At 39.4% G+C, this 19869-nt stretch overlaps 1 protein-coding gene and 1 long non-coding RNA gene across 4 annotated transcripts in view; one reads left to right on the forward strand and one right to left on the reverse strand.

Annotated features, from left to right (window-relative positions):
• Window positions 1-2909: 2909 nt before the first annotated feature.
• Window positions 2910-16735, reverse strand: AQP4 (aquaporin 4). Of its 2 annotated transcripts, none has more exons than XM_004059272.5 (5): window positions 16589-16735; window positions 13122-13536; window positions 12072-12236; window positions 11713-11793; window positions 2910-7372 (listed from the first exon to the last, which is right to left on the reverse strand). In XM_004059272.5, the coding sequence occupies exons 1-5, from the start codon at window positions 16618-16620 to the stop codon at window positions 7094-7096; spliced, it is 972 nt and encodes a 323-aa protein (XP_004059320.1). In that variant the 5' UTR covers window positions 16621-16735; the 3' UTR covers window positions 2910-7093. The 2 variants fall into 2 exon arrangements, with proteins under 2 accessions (XP_004059320.1, XP_018869624.1); XM_019014079.3 differs by lacking the exon at window positions 16589-16735 and adding an exon at window positions 13901-14401.
• LOC109024007 (uncharacterized) overlaps window positions 7293-19869 on the forward strand; it is a 36052-nt gene continuing 23475 nt past the window's right edge. The window contains exon 1 of one of the 2 annotated variants that reach the window (XR_008673574.1): window positions 7293-7400. This is a non-coding gene — a long non-coding RNA (uncharacterized lncRNA). Of the gene's footprint in view, window positions 7401-16202; window positions 16292-19869 lie in introns of those variants that run through there. The other variant, XR_008673573.1, reaches the window with a different exon arrangement.

The raw sequence follows: 19869 nt of genomic DNA on the forward strand, positions 1-19869 counted from the left end.
AAGAGACGACACAGGCAGTGGCTAAGAGCAGAGATCTACAGAAAGACTGTCTGGGTTCAAATCCTACTTCTATCGCTTAGTAGCTGTGTGTCTTTGAACAAGTTACTTGCTATCCTTAGACTGCAGTCTTCCTGTCTTCCTTCCTTCTTTCCTTCCTTCCTTCCTTGCTTCCTTCCTTCCTTCCTTTCTTCCCTCCTTTCTTTCCTTCTTTCCTTCCTTCCTTCCTTTCTTCCCTCCTTTCTTTCCTTCTTTCCTTCTCTCTCTGTCTCTCTCTCTCTCTTTCCGTGTTTTTTTTTTTTAATTTTTTTTTTCTCACTCTGTCGCCCAGGCTGGAGTGCACTGGCACCATCTCTGCTCACTGCAGCCTCCGGCACCCGGGTTCAAGTGATTCTCCCCTCTCAGCCTCCCTAGTAGCTGAGATTACAGGTGTGCGCCACTATACCCAGCTAATTTTTGTATTTTTTGTAGAGATAAGGTTTCACCATGTTGGTCAGCCTGGTCTTGGACTCCTGACCTCAGGTAATCCACCTACCTCGGCCTCCCAAAGTGCTGGGATTACAGGCATGAGCCACCGTACCTGGCCTAGCTGCAGTTTCTTTACCTGAAAAATGGGAATAGTAGCAGGACCTACCTCATAAGGCTTCTATGAGGAATAAGTAAACTTATGTAAAGCTTGAGTAAGTGCACAAAAATACAAAGTTAATGTTACTATTATTCATATTTCAATATGTGGAAGATCTTCTCACTAACTTTGCAGTTATCCTCAACTCTCTTTTCTAAACTAAATGAAAAACGTTTCAAATAGTGGGATTTATAATATTTTCCTAAGGATAAAACAACCAAAAATTTCCTAAATTATCCAAAGTATCCTAAATTAAACCCATTGTAGCAGTTAACGCTATTCTCTTATTTGAGACCTTTTGTAAGGTCTGCAGTACTTAGTCTAGCCCTGTAGTACTTACTTTATTGCCCTTTGGTGGCATTGACATGAGGTGTTCCCATAGTATAGCTAGAACATGTTTTTATTTTTTGCCACTTAAAGGAAACATGGCTAATGGGAAATGAAGCTGATAGATGAATGGGAGAACTTTGTGTGATTCAAGGGAACTGTGTGGTAATTGGGATTAATTGGGATCCGTATTCCAGTTTTTGCTTTACCTTTAAATGTAATTTTGGGTAATTTACTTAATTTCCTTGACACTTGATTTCCTCATCTTTGGAAACGGGAATGATAATATTGCTTGCCCCACAATGAGCTTTGAATGTTAATTAATTGAAAATAATATTTATAAATTCAAAATTCCCATATATATGCTCACAATTGGTAATTATTCTAATGCATTCATTTCTCCTCTTCCCTTGATACCCTTGGCTGATGCTTTCATAATTCTATAACTCTTCTATGAAAAGTAGTCCTTGAAAAGATAGAAGGAATACAGGCTATGATTTTCATTTGCTCATAGATTAGTTTAGTATCTCCAGATTAGAGTGTTTCTGTCATCCAACCATCCATCCATCCATCATTTATCATCCATCTATCCACCTATCCATGATCCATCCATCCATCCCTCCATCATCCATCCATCCATCCATCCATCCATCCATCCATCCATCCATCCATCCATCTTGCATTTATTGAGCATCAGCCATGTGGTATGCCAAAAGGTTACAAACATCATAATCATTTCCCAGAGATTTCTGAACATGTGGAAATTGAAGAACTCAACTCAGCTTTTTAGAGTTCTTAATGTTGCCTTAAACCCAGAGATGGAAGAAGTGGAAAAACGAAAAAATAGTAAGAATTAATTCAGGTGACATTGTTTTGGACATTTTCCAAATGGGATAATTATCCAAAAGCAAGCCGATATTTATATCTGTGGGTTTCTATGCTTGTTAAAATACTTTCTTTTTGCTGAAGTACTCATTGAGCTAAATTTCATCTAACATCTGGCTATTGTATAAATATAGCAATGAAAACATGTCTAGTTGCCTACACATTAGGCATAAATTTTAGAAATCCAATTAGTGTTTTATTCTTTGTGTGCATTTCCCTTTTTCTTTAGTGTTGAGCTAATTTTGGGCTTCTACCTGAAACTATAAGAATTCAAATATTTAGCACACATCTATGCGGCAAAATCCAACTAGATTGAACATTTCCTAATGATTGTAAGATATTAATTAATTTCTTTCTTTATCCATGCAACAAGCAGTTATTGAGTGAAAAGTCAAGCCTCATCTCAGTGTCAACGGCTGGAGGTGGGAGTGGGAAGATACAGAATAAATAAGACACAGTAAGGAGTTTAGAATCTAGTGGAGGAGATAGACACCTACACCAGTGATTTCACTACAGTGTGACCAATGCTATAAGTGAGGTACTTATCCACCTGGCTCCTAAGGCATCACTCACCACTCATCTGATGGGTTGCACACTATATACATGATTGTCCTTAGTCTTCCACTGAGAGTGTATAACCTCTCAAAATTGAGAAGCCCCTCAAACCAAGAACCCAGGGAGTTAAACCAGTACTCATTGAGCCTACATTATCCATCTGGGTAGGCGGAATCTGCCAAATGGCCTGAGGATGGATCATTTATTTAGCAATACCAGTCGCAGTTGTTTGTGTCTTCACTTTTAGATTCACCATAATGATAGCTGATAACCAATGGTTTATTTTGCATAGATGCGGACATTTTGAATTAAGCCTGTACAAACACAATTTTCACTATCTGTATCAGGGCATCCCACGGTGTATACTCTGCAGGCTTTCAAAAAATGCATTTGATTTCATGGGCTTACCACCATTTCCTTTGGTGTTGATTATACTCGAATATCTAAACCTCCTGATCATTCTAAAGGATGAACTTAAGATCTAACTATAAATGAATTTTTAACTTCATCAAACATAATGTTTACCTTTTAAAACATCCAAATGTTTATTTTCACAAGCTTAGTAGTACAAGATGCAACATAATTCAAGAAAATCAACCACAACGCTAATACTTTAATATATTATTCCAAATATTAGACGTTACAGTTTAAATCTTTTTAACATTAGCTCTAATGTTGGAATAACATTTAAGTTAATAAATAACTGTGAATATAACCATATGTTCAGTCTATTCTCCCCAGTTTATCCTAAATGACAATTTTATGGTGATTTGGGTCATAAAAGTGATAAATAATTGTTTATATGTTTTCATAAATTGCATGTTTATTTAATTAATCCTGAAGAGAACCTAGAAATACATTCCAATGGGTTACATAAATTAGACATATTTTTTAGCTTTCGATTTTTTAGCTTTTGATTTTTTTTAAACATGAGTGAGTCACACTGTAACTGCTCTTAAATTTAGTGTTCATTGCACATAACATTTTTTGAAATGTATTTTCACAGGCTATAGGTAGTCATTTGCAAAAATGGCCACAATTTTTGATCCTTGAATTAAATGTCTTTCATTTATTTCAGAGAATTATGAGTTTCAAAAGCTACTGCTCTTATGGGGCAATCTGTAGAGTACTAAACTCACAAAATTTGTGGTAACAAAAGAGAGTTTTGTTACATTACACTTTCCAAATAGTAACCACATCTTCCTACTAATTTTCATGTTAAAAACACATTAGGAAAGACAGAATTACTTTTAGGTATAAAATGTTCTGAATTTCCAAATTCTATAGTGCTTATGAGAATTTATATTGGCTTTTATATTGTTTGATAAGGTTGTCTGTGCCCCTCAGACTTCCATCTTCAGTTGCCACAAAGGCAAATTCTCTGTGAAATGTTTGTAACATGTGAGGTTGGTGTCAACATGCTGCAATCAGAGGCCTTCTAGGATTCATCCTACCATTTGAATTTACTGCTCTAGTTTGGAATTTTCCTGTCATTATCGAGTTTAAACCAATACATGTGTTGTCTGGTTTCATGGTCTGAGAACAGTATTCTGTGCTCTTTGGAATCAGATCTCTGATAAATCATATAGCTCAATTTCATCACATATGTTTTCCAAAGATTTCTAATCTCCTTGTAAAATCTTCAATACTGAGCAGCAGCGCTAGCTAGCACCTATGAGCTGCATTAGGAAAAGGCTCAGATAATAAAAAGATAGTATAAGGGTTTAGGAAAAGCATCAATGGCAGAAATAAAGTGTAGGAATCTTAAATTTAGGCAACTACTTAGGTCCAGAAAATATTTCCTTCCAGTACAAAAGGTTAAGGCTCCTTGAAGAAAATGTTATCTTCAACAATGGAAACATACATTCAAATTCTGGTCCCCAAGTTTTTAAGAAAGCCTGAAAGCTTAAAATAAGACTTTTTTCCTTTTGTACACTTTTGACAAACTATGTGCGTTTTCAGTGTAGGGACCACCTTTCAATTTTAGGGTACTTGTACTCTTCCTTAGGGAAGAGACAGTTGGCATTGTTTCATGGCTGGGTATAATTCATTTATGTCTTCCCAGTTTTTCCTCTCTGATCTCTTTTCTGTGTATCTGTCAGCAGTGGTCTCCTGGGAGCAGCACTATGCACTTCATTAATAAGAAGAGATTAAAGAAAAAAGCCCCAGTCTCCTAATACACTTGGATAATTTGGTGCCATCCACAAGGCGATAGACCCCTGCTGCATAGATGTCATTAGAAAGGTACAATTTCATTACTTTTTACTGGCAGAGCCTTGAGTGAAATACAAAATATGTTGTCTCATATGTAGGGGCAAAAAAGTGCTAAAGCTTTCATTCATTTCATGCCCCTAAAAATAGTAGAATGCAAAAAATATATTTTATGGTTTTCACATGTATATTGCCTTCCTTTAGTAGTCCTTGAAATCATACTTCCTATTAAATATTGAGCAAAATAAAGATTAAAAGAAAATCATTTATATTCTTAAATCTCAAATGAGATTTATATATTTTTATTAATTAACACACTTGGTTTGAATATATACTATGTGCCAGGCTCTCTGCTAGCTACTAGAAAACAAATTACAAAAACACCATTCACTTTTCTTTAACCGTAACTTATTGAATGCTATAATTGGAAGTGAGTGTAAAAGTGAGTGTATATGAAATAAACCATATGGCAGAATAAAAATGATTATAAGCCAGTATATCGTAAGTGTATTCAAAAAATCTGCTTAACACTTCCTTGTTAACCGAGCTTATTTTTAAACTGACAGGTTTGCTGATGGTTGATATTACCTTTTGAACTGAACCACCCTGATTTTAAGCCTCTAAGTGGTATATTGTGCAAACATTTGAAATGACGGTGCAAACCATCTTTGGGAGATTTGTACCCTAGTTTCTATAGGTGCCGTCCCAGCCAGGAAGTAACTATGTGTCACTGGCGCAGTGTGTGGTGTGGCCACGCCCCCTGAGAAAGGGGCCTGGGATTTAGGCACCTGCGGTATGCCAATAGCACTCCCAGGCATAACACTTGTGTGACGACTCTCTGGGAATCTCACACATCACTCTTTCCTAGCACCGAAGCGAATCAGGTTTAATAGTGGTCCATTATCTCACTGCCACAGACACACAGCTGCCATTAACGCTAAAAAGTGACACAGAGTTGGAACCATGCTTGAGAGAAGACAGCCCTTGATCATCAGTTATTTACAAGTCACTCCTTGCAGTGATACGTTTCCGCTTTACTTCTAATAGCTTTTGTTTAGTGAAATTGACATTTGCACTTCTTTGTCTAAGTTAACGGCTAGACTAGACAGTTAAGATGACAGAAACTGGGGTTTCTGGAGAACATTCTAGTGACAAAAGGCAAAGCAGGACAGAAAAACCAATTATTTTGACAAGTAAGTAAGTCAGTAACAAAAATAGTTTAAAAATGTGTTGGGTTAGCTACAATATATCCAGAAATGAAAGATTGTTCGTCTAGTAAGCTTTGAATACAGAGTGATCTTATGTCCTCACCCTTTTATTCTGCAACCATGTTGTACCTTGTCTGTCATGCATTTTAATTCACTCAAATATCATTACACTTGCAGTAAAGATTATCAACAAATGTCACGAGAAGTGAGAGAGCAGAGATTGGGACAGGGCCTTTACACCTTCTAGAGTGAACACAGCTTAATAATCAACAAAAAGCCAGGACTCAACTAGCTAAGTTCTTGTTATCAAAAATATGTCTCAGCTAATGTTTAAATATAGATAACCAAAGTTACAAACAAAATCCCCAGTTTTGCCAATAAATTTTTTAAAAATAAGCAAAGTGGTAAAGGGGTTAAAAGCTTAGATCGTAAAACTGGTGTGGTGCATTTGAGGGTGTGCACTGAAAACAGATCAACCATTTGATACCAGAATACAGATTTCCTTTTTGTTTGTGATTTTTGTATGATGATAACTTTGCCTCTGCCTCTACAAGATTTTATGAGTCTGCTTGTCTTGAATCTCAATAGGTGCCCTTATGATTTGGGAAGGATTTCTGAATATTCTTTTCAAATTTCTGGGCTTTAGTCCCACATTACCTTGGGCATTGAGGAGGAAGAAATACCATGAACTGAAGTTAGAATTGAAACTTGGGTATTTGTGATATAAATGGAAGCAAGTAACTGATGAGCAGTGACGCTTGCTAATGCTCTTTTGCCGAGGTAGTCTATGCATAAGGGATTGCTCATAAAAGAACTTGTTATATTTTCTCTCTTGAATGTGCATGACTGTGACATACTGTATTTTGCCATTGTTAAACTCAGTTTAATAGAATAAATATTCAAATAAGAATTGACTATACCAATATCCCAGTAGAGAAGGAATAAGCTGATAGACGTGTCTTTGAGTTCTGTCAGGCAAGACTTAACCAAATCTTGACACACGGTTAAAATTGGTTGTTAATGAAAGGTAACTAGATAAAATAGGTATATATTTGCTTAAGAACATTTTAAAACTATTTCTTTTTTTAGATTTGGAATTTACAATAGGTTTCTTCCTTTCCTCCTTTGTAAATTATGAAATATTTATTGTTTAGACTGAGTAATATGACATGAAACAACAAACCTGCACATTTCTAATTTATAACAAATCTGTTTCCTTAATGGGTGGAAGGAAATCTGAGGACAGTTCTAAGGAGTCTTGTCTGCTTTCAGTGCGATCTTCTAGTCATACTGAAGACAATACCTCTCCAGATTGGTCTTTCCCCTTCTTCTCCTCTCCCCGGTCAATGTCAATCACATGCACCACTCCAGGTTTTAGAATCAGGTCATCTGTCTCTACCTGACTCCTATTGTCCTCCACCTCCATGTAGCTTCCTTTTGTTTGCTGGGCAGCTTTGCTGAAGGCTTCTTTAAAACGACGTTTGAGTTCAACATCTGGACAGAAGACATACTCATAAAGGCCACCAGCGAGGACAGCTCCTATGATGGGCCCAACCCAATATATCTAAGGAAAAGATGGAAGAGGATAGAGTGTAAGTAGAGAAAAGCTATTCCATTGAGCAGCTCATGAATGTAGAATCTAGCTGGGTTAAATTAAGAGTGTATTTGTGTCATGCATCAAAAAGAGGGGAATTGGAGAGGAAATAAGAAAACACACCAAAGCCTCATCAGAGATCCATAAATTATTAAACAGCATTTGAACAGAAAACAAAAAGAACTGTTTCATCTCCTATCCTCTTTTCATTAATTATGTTCTTTCCATCTTATGATAATCCTTAATGTAAAGATAGATCCTCTTTGGTGGTACTACAAATTAAGTGCACTAAGAATTTTTTAACTAAATTAAAAAAAAATTTCTGGAGAGTCCTTCTCTTATTTTCTCAATATTGCCATTTTACACTGGTTTCCTGCACAATCATGATCATAACACAGATTTTATCTTTTGGGGATTCCGTTATTCAGGTAAGCATGATCAAAACCAACCCAGCTCCACCACTTAGCAGAGTTATGAGTGCTTGTATCAGTTACTTAACTTTCCAAGTCTTAATTTCCTCATCTGTAAAGTGGGGATTATAATAATACAAACCTCACGGGGTAAAAGGATTAAACGCAATAATACTTGTAAAGTACTTAATAGTTTTTAGCTCGTAGTAATCTGCTCCATTCCAGGCTTCCAAAATTTGGTGATTTGATTTAAATGAAAACCTCGTGTTCATTACTGTGCAGATAGCTTTCATCTATGCGGTTCTCACGATGGCTTGGTGAAAAAATATGAGTTTATGGCTAGTTGAGAAGTAGCAATTCCATAGGATTTCAATAAATGGAAATTATTATTATTATTATTAATATTATTAATTTTGAGACGGAGTCTTGCTCTGTCACCTAGGCTGGAGTGCAGTGGGCGATCTCCACTCACTGCAAGCTCTGCCTCCCGGGTTCACGCCATTCTCCTGCCTCAGCCTCCTGAGTAGCTGGGACTACAGGTGCCCGCCACCATGCCTGGCTAATTTTTTGTATTTTTAGTAGAGACGGGGTTTCACTGTGTTAGCCAGGATGGTCTCAATCTCCTGACCTCGTGATCCACCTGCCTCAGCCTCCCAAAGCGCTGGGATTACAGGTGTGAGCCACCGTGCCCAGCTGGAAATTATTATTACATATTAGCTATGCACCTAGAATAAAGTTTTGAGTTTGAATGAAGTGCAGGCATTTGCTTTAGAGCACATGTGTGCTGTAGAATATTAGACATTTATTTAACAGATGCACTTGGGCAACAGAAACCCTGCTTGTTGAGCACTGTCCTCAGGCCAGCCGTACTTGGCACTTTTCTTGTATAATCTCATTTAATTCTAACAATAACCAATGAGATAAATATTATTATTCTTCCCATTTTATGAAATGAAGAGTGCCACTCTGAGAGGGTAATAAGCTTACTTAAGATTTTGTGCTTATCAAATGGTTGAGCTGAGATTTCAGACCTGTCTGACTTCAAACCTCTCATTTGAGGCTGGGCAGTGGCTCACACCTGTAATCCCAGCACTTCAGAAGGCCAGGGTGGGTGGATTGCTTGAGCCCAGGAGTTCGATTCAGCCTGAGCAACATGGTGAAACCCTGTCTCTACAAAATACAAAAAAAATTAGCTGGGCTTGGTGGTGTGCACCTGTAGTCCCAGCTACTTGGGAGGCTGAGATAGGAGGATCACTTGAGCCCAGGGAGTTTGCGGCTGCAGTGAGCCATGATCGTGACACTGTACTCCAGCCTGGGCAACAGAGTAAGACCCTGTCTCAAAAAAAAAAGAAAAAAACAGCAAACAAACAAAATGAAAACCTCTCTTTTGAAACACTGTTCCAAACACTGTAGTATACTGTTTTCCACTGTACTACACACTCATTTGAAAAAAAACATGATGGATGCTTTTTGTTTAAAACACCCTCTGCAAATTAATCTCAGTTTGCATCCTTATTGTAAGATTTAAATAAAATTCAAAATTTAAGCTGAGGCTGAAGACATAACATTTACGGGGAAACTGTGGCTAGTGTGGCTGGAAGAATCAAGTTCCTCTCTTGAACATGAAAAAACCCATATGAGCCTTTATCTTCTCTATGCCCTTTTAAAGGAGAAATGAGAGCCCTCCTCTAAATGTCTTTGCTCTTTGTTAGTAAGGTCTCATTAGACATGTACTATTCCACAGGCTACAAATCCCACAAGGGAGACTAGAACAGCAAAATAATTACTACCCTTTCCAAAACATCTGTGAATAAGATACCCAGCTGCATGTTCTCAAAAATAAACAAATCTCAGTGTCAAGTTGCTATTTCAAAATGAAGTCATATGTACTTTAAAGTAAAGAATCTTTATTGCTAAAAATCTAGAAAATGTGTAAAAGTATAAAGAAAACTAAAATAATATCATTACACTATACAAAAAACCCAATTAATATTTTAATGTTATTCCTAATCTTTCTACCTACAAATATACTTTAAATTAGTTCTAAATTTCATACAACCATTGCTATTTTTAGTAGAATTAAGATTGGTATAATATAAAATGGGGCAACTTTTAGTTTAATCAACAAGCTAAGAATGTTCCTACTATTTAAATTTTAACTAGTTTACTGCAACTGACAAGTAATTAATAAAATATATTTTTTCATCTACATTTTCAAGTGCTTATAAATTTAACTAAAAGTTGTTAATGACAAAATAGTTTCAATTAATATGTTGAACTGAAAGTTGTATTTTCATTATAAGATCAGGGCTGGGCACTGTGGCTCACGCCTGTAATCCCAGCATTTTGGGAGGCTGAGGCAGGTGGATCACCTAAGGTCAGGAGTTCGAGACTAGCCTGGCCAACATGGTGAAACCCAGTCTGTATGAAAAAATACAAAAATTAGCTGAGTGTGGTGGCATGCACCTGTAATCCCAGCTACTCGGGAGGCTGAGGTTGGAGAATCTCTTCAACCCAGGAGGAGGAGGTTGCAGCAAGCTGAGATCATGCCACTGCACTCCAGCCTGGGCAACAGAGCAAGACTCCATCTCAAAAAGAAGAAAACAAAATCATATACTACTCACTAAAAATTTCCATTTCTGTTAATGTGGTAACAGTTTTTGAGACATAAATGGAGGTATCAGTGACAAAATGACTAATCTCATGGATGGCATTTTTGGCTAAGTCTTGGTTGGAATGCTGACTCTTATTCTGTTATTTAATGCTGTAGATTACTTTTAAAGATTTGGTATACTTTTCTTAGAAGTGAATGCACATAGCAGTGGTGCATTTTCTTGTCATTTGCAGTGTACACCATAGATGAATGGCTGTGACTAGGTTAGTAATGACTGTCTGAATAAACACAAGGGGCATATTCTGTTATATTCATGAATTTTTTAAAGTTGTAAGTGACACTTGCAATATATAAATTAAATTAGTTAGCTAGCAAATTAATTTGCTAGCAAAAAGCTAGCAAAAAGCTAGCCAAAAGCTAGCCCTCTTTGAAGCTGGCTTACAGGTCTCATATTTTTATTGGCTATTGTAAGTTAGCATGTTGGTGGCCTTCATAACTGCTGCATTACTTATTTAATTTTAAAGGATTTAAATTCCTTTGCTGTGGGAAACAACTGAAACAAAATTAATTATAATATTTTAAAATGGACACTGCTATTCTCTGGAAGCACTGCCGCTACATTAATAAATATTTATTTATAATAGTTTAGGTTTGAGACTGAAAAGTGAGCCTTTTCTGTGAGTCATTTATTTTTCCGGTTATGGTTATGGTGAAAATAACATAAACCTTTGCACTATTTATTCGACACCGTCTGCAGTTCAAATACTTGCAACTTACATACTATTCATTGAGTTTATGCATTTGTAAACAAAAAAAGGGTAAATATCTTTGCTATGGGCAGCGCATTTAAGTATTTCATTCTTTCTTTTTTTTTTTTTTTTTTGCAATTTTTTTCCATTATAGCTGGGAAGACTTTACTTTCAATTATTTAAACACCATATTCATTACACCATGCTGACTTTAACTTGTTCCACATAGGCAACCTCTATATACAGTGTATTCTGCTGCAATCTGTTAGATACAGTGTCTAAAATAGTGCTTCAAAAAAGGAAAAGACTATTATTGGAGGCGTAGAACCTTCAGTAAGAGATGTTTTACATCTCTTATCTTTTTACAGCAGATCTGTGCTATTCTTTCCCTAGTCTTTATGAAAGATGTAATAAAGTGAGGGTCAAGGTTGGAGAAATGCAAGAGAAAGTAGTAAGCAAAATAATGAAAAATAAAAGAGCCCCACAGGTAATTGTCCTCAACTGTAGGAAGATGGGAACTATCAATATGAGGGTTACCCAATGGTTTTCCCAGTTTCCCATGATAACTGCAGGTCCAAAGGATCGGGCGGGATTCATGCTGGCACCAGTATAATTGATCTATAGGAAACAAGAAAACAACTTCAGACATTGCTGAAACAGGGCTACTAGCAAGTATCATTCATTGCAATTTGCTGTCATTTGTCACTTAGAGGAACCTCAAGATGTTAGCAGCTACATCAACATTCTCATTGCGCAGTTGGAAAAATTATAACCTAAAATGGACAGTCATGGCTGGATACTAAAGAGCTACTGCTGTAAAACACAACATCTTCAGGCCAGCTAGAGTGAGGATAAATGAGGTGGGATTGATTATTTAAATGGACTTGGAAACTTACTGCGAATAAATGTCCAATTGCAACAGAAAATCCAATTGCTAAAGCTATTGAGCCAGTGACATCAGTCCGTTTGGAATCACAGCTGGCAAAGATAGTAAACACCAATTGAAATGTGATTATCAACTCAACCAGGAGACCATGACCAGCAGTAAGATTTCCATGAACCTAGAGAAAGAAAAATATTCCATCAGAATTGAAGCAAGAGTATTTTCGATGACAATGTATTAATATCATTGTAAAAGGCACATTTCATCTGTGTAAAAAGTAAAGGTAAGTCTTCTACCCCACCTTCAACTGAGAATTTCCTTCTCTCACCCCCCAAAAAGAAGGAATAAATTTATATTCATTTTGGGTCATCACAGATGACTGTGATTACTCTTACAACGACCAAACAGGAGTTTGTGCTGAATGTCCTTTTCTACAAAGGAAGCAAAATGTGCCACTGCAGCACTTAACTCGTAAAAGAATTTCTTGAGAGCCTTGTGATTTTATAAGGCAATGATTAAATCCATTAATTAGGTTTAAATTAATTAATATATATTTCAATTAAAATTTAAGCCATGTGCGTTTTTTTTAATCAGCCCTGGTGCTGAGTTAACAATTGATACTCCTAATCAGCTAAGAACAAAACTAGGATCGGATGTCTTTTTTTTTAAGCATAACCCTTTATGTAGATCATTGTACATCTTATGAACATGAAAAGAAAATAGCTTTTTTCTGCTAGTGAACAAATAACTGTAAGGAAAATGCATTAAGCTAAATATAAAGTCAATATAGTAATTGGAATGGGAGAAGGGGAGGAAAAAACCAACACAATTTTCGGGCCACCTAGATTTTGTTATTTTTAAGGCACTCAAGAGCAAACAATGATTTCTTACAGATATACCTAAATACTGTCAGAATCAGTTTTCACACTATTAAGAATCATCAAAAATTCCCTAGGAGTAAATTAGCTATTTTAGGGATGTGCCTCATGCCACCAAGGCATTATTTAGCAAAAAGTTTGCAAGAAGCTTGGAGTCCTAGTTTGAAAATAGCTAAAGACGCTACCATGGTGACTCCCAGGCCTCCCACCACACTGGGAGGTGTGACCAGATAGAGGATTCCTGCTCCAATGATGGCCCCCAGGCACTGGGCTGCGATGTAGAAGACAGACTTGGCGATGCTGATCTTCCTGGTGCACACCATGGCCACAGTCACTGCAGGGTTGATGTGGCCACCGCTGATATGGCCAAAGCACTGCACCATGGTTGCAATGCTGAGTCCAAAGCAAAGGGAGATGAGAACCATGTCGACCGGTAAAGGCTTTTCTGTTCCACCCCAGTTGATGGTGGATCCCAGGCTGAGGAGAACAAAAATAAGCATGGCCAGAAATTCCGCTGTGACTGCTTTCCAGAAAGCTTGAGTCCAGACCCCTCTGAAAGCCACCATGATGTTCTCTCTGGTACACAAAGGTCCACACTTACTGAAAAGAGAAACAAATCAGCATCAGAAGCCACTACACCCAGGTTTATGAATTTAGGTGAAGGGAACAAGGCCTGCCATCTTCGGGTACTGTGGGCAGGGGCTGCCAAGCGTGATTTGCACACCAAGAAAGAATGCTTCTGCTAAAGCTCCTTCATGAATAGTCAAGAGACTGTTATTCTAGTCTCCTTTCATTTAATATTCAAAGATCATCCAGTTTCACGGAAAATTATCCAAACTGTCCCTAGAAAGGAAAATGTCTAAATCAAATTCCTTAAAATATTAAGAATAAAATATATTTACCTTGTACTTAATTCCCTTAGAGCAAGTTTTTAAGTTTCGAGTACATTTTATATGCCACTTACATTTCGAACATAAAGCATTGAAACAAGGTGTGCGTCGGGGGGGTCGTCTTTTCTAGCTTTGCATTTGATTGCTTTGAAATGGCATTCTGAAAATCTCCCCCTCCCCCCAGACTCTGGATTAGGGGGAAGCCTTCTAGAAAACCAGGGTGCTGAAGGCTGTCTTTTGAGAAAGTGAACTCATTGAGGGGAGAGGAGCTTCTGGTGACTAGCAAGGGCGATGGGAACAGGCAGGGCCTCAGCTGGGACAGCGACACTCCCTCCCTCTCCTTTGCGCCAGGAGCGAGCAGGCTGCCAGCGGGAGGAGTCCGGGAGCTGAGCCTGCCCAAGGGACACGCGCACCGCCCAGATCTGGGAGCGCGGCACGGGGACGTGTCACCCTCCGTCCCCAGGGAGCCTGGAGCACCTCTCAGAGGGCGGAGCAGCGGCCATTCCCGGCCAGTGGCAGGCTCCCGGGCGGCGGCCAGGTGCACACACAGAAGCGGCCCCGCGAGCCCGCCCGCCTGCCCGCCGGCCCGGCTGCATCCTGGCCGCTGGAGGTGGGGAGAGATGGGAGTGGGGGATGCTTTTAGGGGAGGAAGGACAACCTCTCCTCGTGCCCTACCCTCTCTCACCCCTTGACCCTGACCGTACAACGCAGATAAACCTGCCAAAGGGAGCCTGGAGGCTGGGGTGTGCCAGCAATGCCCCGGTACCTTTCCTGCCTTCGTGGTGCAGAGCTCGGGAAGTCAGGAAAAGGGGGTGTGGTTAGGGAAACTGTGGGCCCCTGAGCAGAAGGCTCTATGGAAAACGGCTTTTCTCTAAGGTCTTTTTGATGGCTTTCTGTTACATGGGCCTATAGGACAGTGTGTCTCACCTTGCGGAGCTCCTCTGGGGAGGGTGGTGGGCAGGGAGTCTGGGAGAGGGAGGACGCCTTCTCCTCGCGTCTATATCCCTCTTGCTGTCATTAGATCTTTGGAACAGAGAAGGGGTGGTTTGACGATATTGATGCCAACTGCTCATTCTGGCAGGAAATGGCTAGGATTCCCCTTTTGGGGGGGCAATTACCCCAGTTACCCTATCATCTAAGACTTTTGCCCTTGTCCTTTGCCTGTGATAGTCATGAGAGCCAAGAAGTATGGAGAGTATTTACCAGAGAATCTAATTGCAGAGGACCACGTAAGGGGTTAGGCAAGAAAGCCAAGTACTTTAAGAGATTAGTATTATTGTGGCTTTCCCTTTGACAAATTGCGGGGCCCTCATTTCCCCACGTCACTGAATGTTCCCGGGAACCTGCTTTCTGCATGGGTAGTGAGGAAATGCAGTGCCAAAAAGGGTGAGGGGAATTTCCAGCTCAGCCTAGCCCTTAGTTTGCTATGGGGCTTTGCTTTAGAGGTGGAGAGAGAGAAACCCTTTCTTGCCCAGGCCCGGGTGGCAGGATAAACGAAGAGCTGGCTCCACAGGGGGGTGGCCAGCCACATCCCACGCATCCCCTGCCCCAGTGAAGCGAATCTCAGAAGTATGAAAAACCCCAGGTGGGATGACAACGACATCATACTCTCTAGAGGAAAAGAATGTAAAGAGACAAAAACGATGGTTGCAATGGGGCAGGGAGGGCACCCTGGAGGAGACACTAAAAATATTCCCAAAGACGGTAAACTCAGAAAAGTCACACATTGAAGAAGTTAGGAGAGTCACTTCTGAACTCACCGGCAGCCCAGGGCTGTAGCCGGGATGGCAAAGGGGGCAAAATGCTATCATAGGTGCTGTCGTTTGTGGTCAGGGTTAGTGGGGAGAAGGAGGAGGACAAAACAGTAGGCTAAGGAAGCTAGGTGGGCAGGGAACGTCCTTTTCAGCCCCGCAGGAGACACCAGGAGAGGTGGGACCCAGAAAAGGCCAGCCCCCCTGCTCACCCCCTTCACCTCTCACTTCTGCCATTTCCGGAGTTCTCTCCCTGCTTGGTCTGTCATGCACCTGTTTACCTCTCCAGAGGTAGTTGCTCTTTCAGCTTCAAATTTTCATCAACCAGAGAAATTTAAAACAGTGCAAAACACCAAAACAAAACATAAACATACTCTTTAAGAATGTTTTTAGCTTTTTTTTTTTTAAATCCACAAAAATCTGATCTTCTTCCAAGGCAGATGGACCAGCCTCAGTTGGCTGTGAGCCGTGAAGTTTGCTGGCAGCATATACATATCTCTGGCCTTATGAGGGCTCACCCTAGCGTCACCCATAGCACCCTGTTTTTATTGTCAGTGTTCCCTTATATGTTCACAGTCACTAGAAATGATCGACACCATTAGATTTGCTTCTTTTGCCCCAGAACAAAGGGGGTTTGTTGATGTACTGAATCGGACACATTACTTTCTAGCTGAACACTCAGCTTCATCCACTCCAGGACAGCTGAGCATCTGGGTGAGTAATTTTTCCGAAGAAATGTACTATAGCTAGATTCACCTCCATAGGGTAATTTTCCTGGGCTTTTGCAGATCTGAAACATATGGAGGATTTGGCTAAAAAGCATCCCTTTTCTTCTACCTTCTCTATGCCTCTCTTCTGAAAATGCCCAGTACTCAGATCTAAAAGAACCACCCACCTGCCCTATAGCTGCCTTCCAGATTCTGCCTAAGAAGGCACAAATATCTATAATAAAAGAGACAGTTTCATCTTTTGGCCCTAAGCATTGTTCCCTTAAAGCAAAGAAGGACTTACCCCCACCGCCTTGCTGTGGGTCTGTCACTCATGCCTTCCCCAGCCAGAGTGCAGCTCTCATTGCCTGCCCCGCAGCTCCCTGTGTGCTGGGAGTCAGATTACGGCCACTTGTCTGATTGGGTTTTTGGAGTGTTAGGGGTGGAAAGAGTCTGCACCATGTGGCAATCGCTAAGTTATATTTGAACTTGAAGTAGCTTTTCTGTACCTGATCACTGTAGACACAGGGCATTTCAGGAATGCAAAAACATTTACTTATGTTTTTTTTTTTGAGACTGTAATTTTTGAAAATGAGGATTTCCTTAAATCTTTATTTGAATTCTTCCTACCATGAAGAATTGTTCAGAATTTGTCTTGTTTGGTTATATGTTGTAGTTGAAATTGGGCAATTATTAGAAAATGAATTTGTGTAATCCAGCAGTTAAGAGGAATTTAGATAGAGACTTCAGTGCATTTAGTTTTTAGCCAATGAATTCTGTTTGAAGTTTTTGATCTGAGAAGAAGCATTATAAGAACAATATATAACTGCAGCTCCATTTATAGCATAGGCAGCACTGATTTGGACAATAAAAATAAGGAAACATAGGAAATACAGGAAATAAGACTGCTCTAGGGTGCTCACCTGACTGTTACATTAATAATCTGGGGATAAGAAGTAGCAAACTTAAAAAATATCAAAGTTGGATGGGGACGAAATTATGGGGAACTGTAGGTAAATTTAACCTCTGGAAACTTAGGGACAGGACTGATTTTATAATTTACTGGTCCCAGTGCAAAATGAATGCAGGACACCTTGGTAAAACACTATTTAAATTTAAAGATTGCGACAGCAGAGCGTAAATAAAGGCTGGGTGCTTCTAAAGGCAGGACCTTGTGCAGCTGTGCAGGCTGCGTGCGTATGAAGACGTCCCTGCTGAAGGAGTCTGGTGAACTCTAGAAGGGTCTAACCATTAGCTACCTGCATCACCATCTCATTATTATTTTTTCTTTAAACAGATCTTAGGTGCATGGGATTGGAATAATCAGAATTCCTGATTTATGACACTCTGTCATCACTCGTGCATGTGTGGCCCTCTTATTTTCTAATAGTTAATTATAATGGCTTTTAAATAATGTAATGAACATCTATGAACCCACCACTCAACCCAACAACTAGAACGATGATAATAACTCACATTACCTATGGATGCCTCCCTTTTCCCACTTTATATTTCAGATTGGATTATTTTTTTCCAGAATGAAGTATGACAAGAAAGAAATACATAAGAGAGAAGAAAGACTGTTATACTTTTAAATCCCAGTTACAGTTTTTTTGTTTTGTTTTCATTTGCGTACTTGAGACATGGGAATGGGTGAAGAGCTCTCATTAGAAAGAGGAATTCAAAATTTGAGTGTGACTTTCAGAGGAGCACTTTATCACTGTTTTAAGCATTCTCAGCTAACCAAGATTGAATTTAGATTTTTAAGAATATGGTTGCACACTTATTATTGTACATCAGTGGTTTCTACCTTTAATATGCTCCCTGAAAGTCAGAATAAATTCTGATGAGAGGGGCAGGGAGAATTTATATGAATCTACAGAGAACACTTAAAACATTTCATATTGATTCTTAAAGCTGTTTACCATTTGGATTTTAGAATAAGATTTTAAAAAGGTGCAAAATGTTTGTTACAAATTGGAAAACTGTGAGTTTCTAGGCAGATGTGCTAAATGTCATTACTCTGACCCTAAGACATTTGAGTCAGAAGTATTCTGAGGGCTGTGAAGCTAAGGCACAATGTAGCCATGTTTAGGGGCTTCCTTGTGAATGAGTACTGTGGGCAGATCCTCAGGAATCTACAGAGTGGTGCTCCTTAGGGCTACCAGTCTGGTCGGTGGGTGGACATTTTCTAGGTCCACTCTTCACAGGTTGTCCTAGGCTTATTAGCATTCTCTGCATAGCCGCGGCAGTTGCAGTTACCATTTTACAAAGTGCCAGCAAAACTTGGTTACCACGGTTTCTCAGCCTCTTTCCCTGTTTTCTGGCTGGCTGATGCGTTGGCAGGGCAGTTCCTAAGGGATGACTGTTCCCATCAAGGAAGGGGTCACCCTCATTGGCTCCAACCCCTACACTTATTAGTACTCTCAGCAGAGTAGCTTAAAATTGACCAGGGATTAACTCTTCACCTACCAGAGGTAGCTTTTCTTATTAAGTATTGCTAATTAACCTTTTTGTACTTGAGCTGCTACTACTGATCTTCCTGTGATACTGTCAGCTCTATGCAATAATCAGCTACTTATCTGGCTTTTCTTTGGACTAGGGGCAGAAATTTCCCACAGGATTGTCTGTGGCTTTTTATGCAGGATGCGATAATGAAGGAAAGCAGCTATAATGTGCTTGTAGTGGTGGTGGGTCACCAGGAGGTGGGAAGCTCTGGTGAATATGAGTAATACCTTCTACATCGAAATGTTTTGATGTGGACCTGGATCCAAGTGAGAGTTGGAATCTAACTGCCCCCCACCCCCCACACCCCTGGTATGTTTAAAAGGGCGCAATTCATTAAAAAATTGAATAACAATTTATTACATTTTCTTGACTTTCTCATTGTATAGTGTTATGATATTTTGGGGGAGGATAGTTACGTGGCATATTGATTTAAAATTGGTCTTTATGCCAGACCACCTTGTGAATCTTTAGTTCAATAGCCTCGCGAAGTTGTGGGTCAGTAACACATGAGGAACCAGAGAGAAGTGTAAGTGAAAATGACAAGTACTTAGCAAACACTAGCTAATTGACACACTTTTTTTTTTTTTTTCTGAGTTTTTAATCTACTATGCCATACTATTTTCCTTGGGTGCTGTTGTATATCTTTGGGATTTGTGGACTCCTTCTCCCATCCTTGCCCTCAGAACTTTTAATATTTCTTCATGTGTTCAGAGATTGAAAACTGAAACAAAAGCACTAAACATGCCAGCAATGCCTCAGTACCAGACGGGAAGTGTCTCCAGGCTGGTAGGGGCAGATTCAATCGCAACTCATAAATCTTACTTTGCTTTTCATGAATCTCAGCATCATGAATTCCCCCAGAGCACTTATATATCAGTATGTTCATTAAAAACAAACAAATAAACAGAACAACAACAGCAGCAGCCGCCGCAACCACAACCATCACGACGAAGGGCTTAATGGGGCTTTGTTCCTTTTTCAAGGAAGCTTTACCTTATGGTTATAATTCAGGATGGCTTCCAGAAATAGAGTTCACCACCGAAAGAGTGAAATAAAAATAATGATCAAATACAGCAA

Source organism: Gorilla gorilla, chromosome 17 (genome assembly GCF_029281585.2).
Source record: "Gorilla gorilla gorilla isolate KB3781 chromosome 17, NHGRI_mGorGor1-v2.1_pri, whole genome shotgun sequence".
Lineage (NCBI taxonomy): Eukaryota > Metazoa > Chordata > Mammalia > Primates > Hominidae > Gorilla > Gorilla gorilla.

Bases quoted from the DNA above. Each gene is read 5' to 3' on its own strand.
- AQP4 (XM_004059272.5), bottom strand. From the start codon at position 16,620: ATGAGTGACAGACCCACAGCAAGGCGGTGGGG. The intron at 12,237-13,121 runs GTAGCGTCTTTA...TTCTTTCTCTAG, and splicing joins GAGGCCTGGGAGTCACCATG to GTTCATGGAAATCTTACTGC. The intron at 11,794-12,071 runs GTAAGTTTCCAA...TGTTTCCTATAG, and splicing joins CAATTGGACATTTATTCGCA to ATCAATTATACTGGTGCCAG.